General features: G+C 29.6%; 2 protein-coding genes across 2 annotated transcripts in view; one reads left to right on the forward strand and one right to left on the reverse strand.

Moving 5' to 3' along the window:
• The window catches only part of LOC119667050 (hyaluronan mediated motility receptor-like), a 2,159-nt gene extending 526 nt beyond the window's left edge, over positions 1–1,633 (forward strand). Inside the window, exons 2-3 of the mRNA XM_038076331.1 lie at positions 8–336; positions 969–1,633. Of these exons, the coding sequence (XP_037932259.1) occupies positions 8–336; positions 969–1,589 (950 nt within the window). The 3' untranslated portion in view covers positions 1,590–1,633. The remainder of the gene's footprint in view (positions 1–7; positions 337–968) is intronic.
• A 470-nt stretch (positions 1,634–2,103) lies between these two features.
• Positions 2,104–5,493, reverse strand: LOC119671266 (late secretory pathway protein AVL9 homolog; the record flags this gene model as incomplete). The annotated part of the gene is given in 7 exon segments (XM_038081815.1): positions 2,104–2,738; positions 3,215–3,282; positions 3,337–3,517; positions 3,585–3,986; positions 4,051–4,840; positions 4,896–5,099; positions 5,154–5,493. Coding segments are annotated over 7 exon segments (2,238 nt in total). The 3' UTR covers positions 2,104–2,217.
• Positions 5,494–9,230: the final 3,737 nt, after the last annotated feature.

Genomic DNA, 9,230 nt, shown 5'->3' on the forward strand with positions numbered 1-9,230 from the left:
TATGAAGAGTTAGAGCGCGCACTGAGTGCTATATTGGACGAACAAGAAACTATAAGCCAGGAAACTGAGGAAAGTAGTTTAGTAATAAAGCAGTTGGAAACGAAAAAAATTGATATTGAGAATGAAATTGCACAACTAAAAGGCGAAATTGGTGAGTTGGGCACTGCAATACGTGCACAAACTTGCACTGTCGATGAACGTAATAACTTATTAGAAAAATTAGAGCAATGTAAACATGTTCTGAAGACTAAGGATCGTGAGATGAATGAACTTGAAAATTACAATCATCAACAACAAGTTTTGCATATAGGTGCGAAGGCACAGTTAACGAAAAAGGTAATATATGTTTTATAAAAAATTTATTACTTATAGTCATCATCTACATTAATTTAGAAATTATTATTATACTTAATAGAACTAATACGGCCCACAATTGTGACAAAATTTCTCAAAAGTTTGAAATTGAACTAGTTGAGCGAAATGCTGCACTAAAGATCTTTTAGGTCGCAGTTCACGCATAGCGAAACCGCTATGTTACGTATAAATAAATCTTTCCCCAGAAATGTAGCCTAATTTCAACTCTACTTTTCCTGACCATACATATGAGATGTATTGATTAATAGCAAAAATTCTTTACATAAATTTACCTATATATGCCTTTACTTCAATTTAACATCACTTCACTATGCTTACCCTATTTCATTTTGTAATTTTTATCATCCACATAATGCTTGAATTTTTCAGGTCAACAAAAACATATACTGGTATTATCCCTGCCAGTAGTGATGATCCACCCATACGCTAATATCTTCACCATAACATACAATCCATATTCTTACTTCCCCCTACATTCCATCGTAATCCATATAATTCTTTCATGCAGTGAAGACCTATACCTCAGCACAAATATGATTTTTCAAAACTGTATTTAAATTGATTCTATTACTAAATATTTGTTTTCATTTAAGATTGAGTCTATCAACTCGCAAATACGTGAGCTATCCTATTCACAAATAGGATCAGATATTGAATCATATGAAATACCCGTAAATCCAGACAGTGAAGATTTGAAAAATGCTATACCAATCCTGAAAACAATACGTGAGCAGTTAAGACAGAAGAGTGATGAAAACGAGAAAGCACTGAAGCAATATGAAGATAAAATATTGCAAATTAGTAATGAAATCGATGAAGTGCTCTTACCCAAAAGCAGATCCATAAGCCATACACTTACGACCGCACAGAAAACTTTAGCGAGTGTTGAAGAACAAACGGAGAATATGCGTAAAGCATACGAAAGCAAAGCAGATATTTTGCTTGCAAATATAAAGGAGTTGGATGATTTTATTTTGACTTATGAGAAAATTGTAATCGAGAAGAAGGAAGAAGTGCAACAACTGAAAGAACAAAACGAAAAGTTTATGTCTGAAGTAGAGGAGAAGTACCACGCATTGGCCGATGCGCGCGAAGACTACCTAACCAAATATGACCAGACTTTGAATGTAGCCAAAGAAAAGCTGGTGGAAGTGAGAACAGTTGTTGACGAGACGGATCAAGTTTTGGCCAATTTAAAATTGAATACAAATTAAGCGTAAACAGTTTTTATTAGTTTTTAATCTTTAAATGCATTTTAAATAATTTTTATTTATTTATTTAATTTAAACACATGCAAATGTACACTACAATTATTTTTAAAATGAATTATGAGAAAAGTAAATTGTTATTTTCTTCACATTTAACAAAACGTTGTTTTTTTCTTCTTTATTATTATTGCCGCTTATTTTATTTAATGTTAATGAATGTTTTTGGTTTGGTTTAAGTATTTGAATTGCACTTTTATTTAATAGTTTGTGTGTTTAACTTGAAAAGATTTAAAAATTAATTTCATACTATAATGTTTAATTTTGGGTAAAACATTTCCGTACATGTATTTTAAAATCTATTGAATGTGTTGTTTATAGAGATCAAAGCAGTTAAATTAATATTTTAATTTAATTTGGGTTTGCTTTTAAAATATAAACCACTTACGTTAACATAATAATAAATAATTTAAATAAACAATTTGGCCAATTATGCACGGGTGCATTTAATATGTAATAAATAAATAGAATTATGTAGTATGTATATGTAAACTTAATTGTAAAATTTGTTTTTGTAATTTATGCACTCCAAATGTATAGCAATTTCAATATATCAAGAATTGATATCATTTGTGGTTTACACAATAAATATTTCGCCATTGCTACGTTGTGGCTCCTCATGAGATGCATTGGCATCGCATCTTGGTATTACTTGAGCCGTTGTAAGTGTGCGTTTGTCAAGCATTTCAGCTTCCTTTCCAATCTCAACGATGCCCTGCTGCTGAGTCTGTGTCTGTAAGGCTGCTTCTTCAGCTTCAGATGGTGGCTTATTTTCTTCTGTTCTTATTATATTTTCATCCTCTTCTAATTCCTCTGCACTATCTATTAGTTTCTCACTACCCGCAGTAGAGGAACTGCAATTGCCATTAGTTGAGCATAATTTAGTTTCGTCCAAATGTATATTGACAGCCACCTCTATTTCTTCCTCATTGTCGTTCTTACTATTTTGGAATGTAACTGAGATTTCTTGTGTTTGTTGACTTGTAGCACTAATTGTTGCATTATCATTATTTATTGGAGATGTGCTCTGCGCTGGAGCAGTTGTTATAGAGGACCACCAGTTTGAGAATGCGCCTTTGGCCTGCGAAATGGCGCCGCCTGTAAGTTGTTAAAGAATTGTTTAATTAGTTTTTTAAAACTACTTAGTTTTTATTTCATTAGCACACATACAACTTCATTTTTATTGGGTGCAAACAAACGTTTGATTCCAATTGGTACTGCAATTGGTAATATAATATCAGGATCATTGCTTTGTTCAGAAGTTAATTACGGCGGGTTACGATTAGGTTACACATATATATATGTAAATTAAGAAAATATCAAAAGGAAAAATATAAAATCAGATAACTAATCACGTCATTTGCAGATCATATAGTTAACATGGCAAAATAACCGGTCTAGTACAGCCGGGGGGAAACACACTCAATACTATTTATACTCCAAAGATAGAGTGTTACCTACTGGATTTTAGACGTTTCTTACGACAGGCATACCTTACCTAGGGAATATTCGAACCCCTTTACCCCTTTCCCACGTAAGTAATCATTTAATAATCTTAATGTATATATACTTGCCTACAGCACGGCTTGTAGTATTGACAGCTTGATTGATTTTGCGACCGCTTTCGCTGTTCTGCATAGTTCTAAAAAAAGAATATCTTTATACTTGCTGAGAAAAGTCTATACCTTAAACATACTGTGCAATTTTTAATTTCATATCGGCCACCGATAATGTACCCGCAAATGGATGACCAGCTGGCAGATTTTCAAAAAATTCTGGTTCAGGTCGTACATCATACCACTCTTGAAAACATTGTGTCCTCTTAAAAGCATGCATGAAATGTGCATTGAAATTGTCATTATCCTTAGGCGTTGCATCTAAAAGGAAAAGGAAATTGTGTGATAAATATTGTAATATTCGAATACCAAATGCTCCGCTACAAACCACTGGCAACAGCTGTGCGCAATAATGCCAATATATATCCCTGAAATTGTTCACGTATCCAGTTTTCGCTCCCTTCAGCATCTTCTTTAGGTGCATGAACGTGTTTTAATACAAAATCCATAAATCGCAAGTCCTCCGTATTTAACACAATTTGTCGCCTCAAATCCTGATCATGTATATCCATGCTACCATTCTCAATATCAATAAGCACATCAGCAAGTTGTCGTTTTTGTCTAAAGAGCACATTTGAAGTACCAATTACATAGCTAAGAACAGATGGATCTGATAAAAGATCCATATATGGCAACGAAAGATAAGGCAAGCAAAGATTTCCACTAGCAAATATTGAGATAGGTGCACGGTATTCATCCGGATTTATAGCAGACAATGTTGAAAGTGTAGCTATAAATAAGAAAAAGTTGTAAAAATATTTAATATTGTCACTTAAAAATCTTAAAAAACTTACAAACTAAAGCATCTACACTTGACTCTCTAGTCAAGGAATTACTGCGATCATTACGTTTGCCCTGTATATCTGTATATTCTGTAGAGTCCAAACGATTAAGCTCTTTTGTTGATTGGGTTGTTGAATTTGATTGTGGTGTAGTATCACCACTGCCTGATTGACTCGCCGCTGATGCTGCTGAAGATATTAACGTACAAGTAAATTCATCCACTGCCTCTACACAACTATTTGTATCTGGTGATATTTTATTTCCATCATCAGATGGCAAATCTCCGATAACTTCGGTTTCTGTTTCATGCAAAGCAGCAGCTTCTCTCTGAATAGAATCAGTATAATCTGGCATTGGTGATAATGGACGAGATGTACGTACGCACGCTACTTCTTGAAAACCTTTCTCTAATAAACGTGGTATTAAAGAAGCGATACCCAGTATAAGAACGCACATGCCACGCACTGGAGAACCAAAACAAACAATGCGTCTTTGAAGAAGGAAAAGCTTAAATAATATCAGTGTTTTGTGCCTCCAATGCAAAACAATTTCACGTAATGATAATCCAACATGAAAATGCCGTAACGGACGTCGCGATTCATCATCCAGCAAGCAAGCATTCAATTGCTGATAAGCTTTCACCAACAAGTCGGTACACGAAAAATCGCCCTGATCGAAAAATGCATCCGCAATTAGTGACAATTTTACCTCGATATATCCATAAATGGGCAAACGCGTCAAAATACAAACTGATTTTTGTACAGTGCTGCGCGTTACATCTGCAGTGCGTATTTTCAATTTCTATGTGGGAAGACTATTTATTACTAAGGACAGTTGAGTGGTTTCCTTTACATACCTCTACTGGAATTTGACGATAGCATGAAATTCCATAAACGCTTTCGGTTGGTTCCATTAAGCTAGGCAAGTTAAAAAATACAGTATCTTCAACAAAATTATGTGAGCCATCAGGCAATGCCAATGTAGGTAAATATTTCCAACCGGATGGGCACTCATTCTTACCCGTTGAACCGGGTATTAATGGTGGATGTGAAAATTCAACCTAGTATATATTAAAGTTTAGATTTTGATACAGTTCAACAGTATAAAAACAAACCTGGCAACCAAGTTTGTGGTGAAACCCTACTACCAATATATGCAGCACTGGCTTGCTTTCCGGTGTACTCATTTTTTCCTTATAAATAAAAATTCACTGTCCGACTCTTAATGTGTCACAATTGGCGACTTCAAGTCGCGACCTCTGTATGCAGTCTCAATAATTGCGGTATGATATGGGAACTAATTACAAAATGTACACCCTACCTCTTCTACCTGATCTTCTATGAATCGGATGACATTTATAACACACACTTTTGTTATTTCAGTTATTACATTTAATATTATTCTATTATCGACTGATTTTTCGTCAATAAATCATTTACAATTTACACATAATAATTTGAAATTATTTATTGTGTTTTGGTTCGACGACTTGATTGATACGTCGTAAGAAAAACACTTGCAAAATTTTTGCAGCTGTGGTTGGGTATCAATGTAAATAATCAGCATTGCCAACAAAGAAAAAAATTCAGTATTACAAAACTGATAAAAGATTTTAAAACAACAATTTTTTTTTGCTTATTATATCCACTAACGAGGATAATATACTGTACAAAATGCTTTCATGTAAATGAGCTCATTATCAATAAATTAGCTCACTTAAGGCAGAAAATGTGGAATACAACCCTTAAAAATAAATTTCTCAGAAGGGAAATTACCAAAATATGATATATGTGTCATATATTTTATATGTAAAATGTAAACAAATAACAGCTGAGCTGTAAACAAAGGCACTGAAGAATTGAGTAATTAACAAAATCCTTGTTTTTATTAATCCAATATGTAATTGATATATGAAATATATATAAATGATTCAATATATCAATTATTTGCATTTAATTTTTGTGGATGATATATTATTAAGTGAAGAGAACTTCAGCAGCGTAAATCATGTAATCAAATATAAATGAGCAAGTGTCTAAATGAGATAGTGTTACATTCACACACTATACATTATAAATTTTAATTTTTAACTAACACATATTAATTTTTTAGTATTATGAAGTATTTATACTTAATAAAATATTAATAAAAAAGTATAACATAAAATTATATTATGTTTATAAACTATGTAATTGTTCTCAATAAAAAACTAATAAACTTAATTGCACTTTGTTTTTATCTTTTTTTTAATTTTCTTCAATTAGTTGATTGAAATTTTAATTTTAAAACAATAAATTATTGTACTAATATAAAATGATAATATATCTATACATCACTAATTTTTTTGTAATATAATATTTTTAAAATATTTTTTTTGTATGCTTTCTTCCTCGATTTTGTTCTTGTTTCTAAATTTTAGAAATAAATAAATATACTACTGATAAAATATCAAGAAAAGCTGTTGAACATCGAGTAAAAATAAATTATTTATTTATTATAAAAATATAATTATTAAAACAACGACCTTAAATTCCATATTTCTAAAAATATCTCAAAATTTACATTCAAATTATTATATGGCAAAAAAGACAGAAAGACTCACTCGTTGCAATACATCTCTGCGTTTAAAACAAGTTTAATTTTAAAAAATAATGGGATTTTATACAAACCGGTAAGGTAATTTAATTTGACATTTGTCTTATTTAGTTTAAATATTTATTTATTGTCTTTGCAGTATTGTTTAAATGTCTGTATTTATAATGGATGATATATTGAAATGGATAAAGTTTCAGCAAACTATTATTAATTTCTGTTATGTTTTCCAATTAGTACCTTTACCGCTATATGTGGTTAATTTTATTAAATTATAAGAAGCTGCAGAAGTACAAGAACTGGGAAGCGGGATTACAAGATTTGATTGCAAAAGCAAAAGATATATATTATATATATGATATATATAATATAGTATATGATATATGTAAAATAATATATGATACATATAATATAATATGTGATATATATAATGTAATATATGCTATATATAATATATCGTATACTAAAATATGCCTTTAATGTAGTTTGTTTAAGCATTTGAATTGATCAAATTTATTTTTAACACAGTTAAAAGACCATGAATTGTGCATGGAACGAACCAGTACTTTTTTCACTTCGCTTCTGATATTACTTCCGACACAGTTTAAGCGGTCTGTATTGACTAAGCCAATGGTAATTACAGTGACCCTGAAGTTTATGGTCTTTAAGAGTATTTTATTTATATTGAATAATTCTTGAATAAAATCGGGAAAATATACTCATATTTTGCTATTTAAATGAAAAATCCTTATTTGTCCACATTACCATACGAATAGTTCATTTTCTGTTGATTTAATTATCATGTTAGAAGATGAAATACTCCCTTTAACCACATACTTATTCATTTATATTACATACCACATAACTTACCTCCACCCTTTTTAATGCATCGTAACCCGTATATTCATTTGATTATCTAGTCATATTTCCTGCTTTGCAGACGTCTTCGGTATTCGGGAACTACAATATTGAATACTTTCTTCAGTGTTGAGGAAAGTGTTCAGATATTTCAGTCTTAGTCAACTGTATGATCTCCTCTTAAGGTATACCTTATGTTTCATTTAAGATTTACGATAGTTTTCAACTCACCTAAGTTAAATATGCCAGAAGATATTTGATTCTGTCGTAAAACCTCTATTTTAAGAGCTTTTTATGTGTCATTAACGGGTTCAATTGGTTTTAAATTAACATCGGTTAAATATGCATCTGTTTTACATTCTAAAAGTTTTTCAAGTCAGCTGCAAGATGCACAATTAAGAAATATCTATGCTTTCATTAAATTATCAGAACGGTTTAAAATCCTCTGAGTTTTATGATGACCCATTGGAATATATAGATTATAATATCTAATATTTTCGTAATAATTCAAGAATACTAATGGGGTATTGGCGTAAGTGAATCATAATATCTAATATCTTCGTAATAATCCATTGAATATATCTAATATCTTCGTAATAATCCATTGAATACTAATGGCCCATTGGCATAAGTGGATCAGTATATCTAATATATAATTCTCGTTTTATAACTAATCTATAATAAATTAAGAATCCAGATATTTTATATTTTTAAATATTTATTCCATTTATTCTTTTTAAGACAATAACAATAATTTCTTTTTTCTTTTTATGTTTTTATGTTTTTTAGAAGAATTTTTTCGTATGAAGTTTCAGAAAATATTAAAATTTTTTTCCTTATTTATTTAGTACACACCAAAAAATATTTATTTTTATTTAATCTTTCTTTTTTGTTTGTTTATGTTTTGTTTAACAATCTCTTTTGTGTTTTAAACTTAGTTTTTGCTACAAAGTGTTTTTTGTTTGTTTTACAAAATATTTTATTTTTTGTTTTTATGCTTTGATGTATAAATTTCACATATTTTTGCTATAAGTTTTAAGTTTAAAAACATTAAAGTACAAATTTTAATTTTAAGAACTTTAATTTCAATTTTCTTTGGATTTTTCTCAAAGTATTTTTTGTTTTTTAAATATTTATTTATTAAATAAATTTTACTCATTGAGTAGAATATTTTTGCTTAATTAATTTAACTAAATATTTTTGTTTTTTGTTTTTATTTTTTTTTTGTTAATTTAATTATTTGTATTTTTACTTTTTGAAGATGGCTTAAGTTTTCACATCAACATCACAAATATTGAGTTTAAAAATATTTTAAAATTTTCGTTGATACTTTTTATGCAAAGTTTTTATATTTAAATTTTACAAATAATTTGTTATTTTTATTTATTAATATTTTTTACAATTAAATTACAAAACTGTTTACAACGCTACTTTGAGCTAACGTTACGGTTTCACTTTTGACTCTTCTGCTTTGCTGCTTTCCATACAAAAAATTTTAATAAATATATTTTCGCTTCAATAAAATTGCGAAAATTGTTTTATTCGCCCAATTTTAGTTTATTTAAAATTGCTAACTAATTTTTAAATTTTGTGATATTCATTCGAACCTTTTGCGCTTAAAATACACAAACTCTTGTTTCCCAACGATTTTAATATAATTATTATTTATTACAAAAATAATTAAAATTCCAATAAAATTATTGTTAATGTTTAAAACATTAAAAAAAATTGATTTTGCTTT

This window comes from Teleopsis dalmanni, chromosome 1 (genome assembly GCF_002237135.1).
Source record: "Teleopsis dalmanni isolate 2A chromosome 1, ASM223713v2, whole genome shotgun sequence".
Taxonomy (NCBI): Eukaryota; Metazoa; Arthropoda; class Insecta; order Diptera; family Diopsidae; genus Teleopsis; species Teleopsis dalmanni.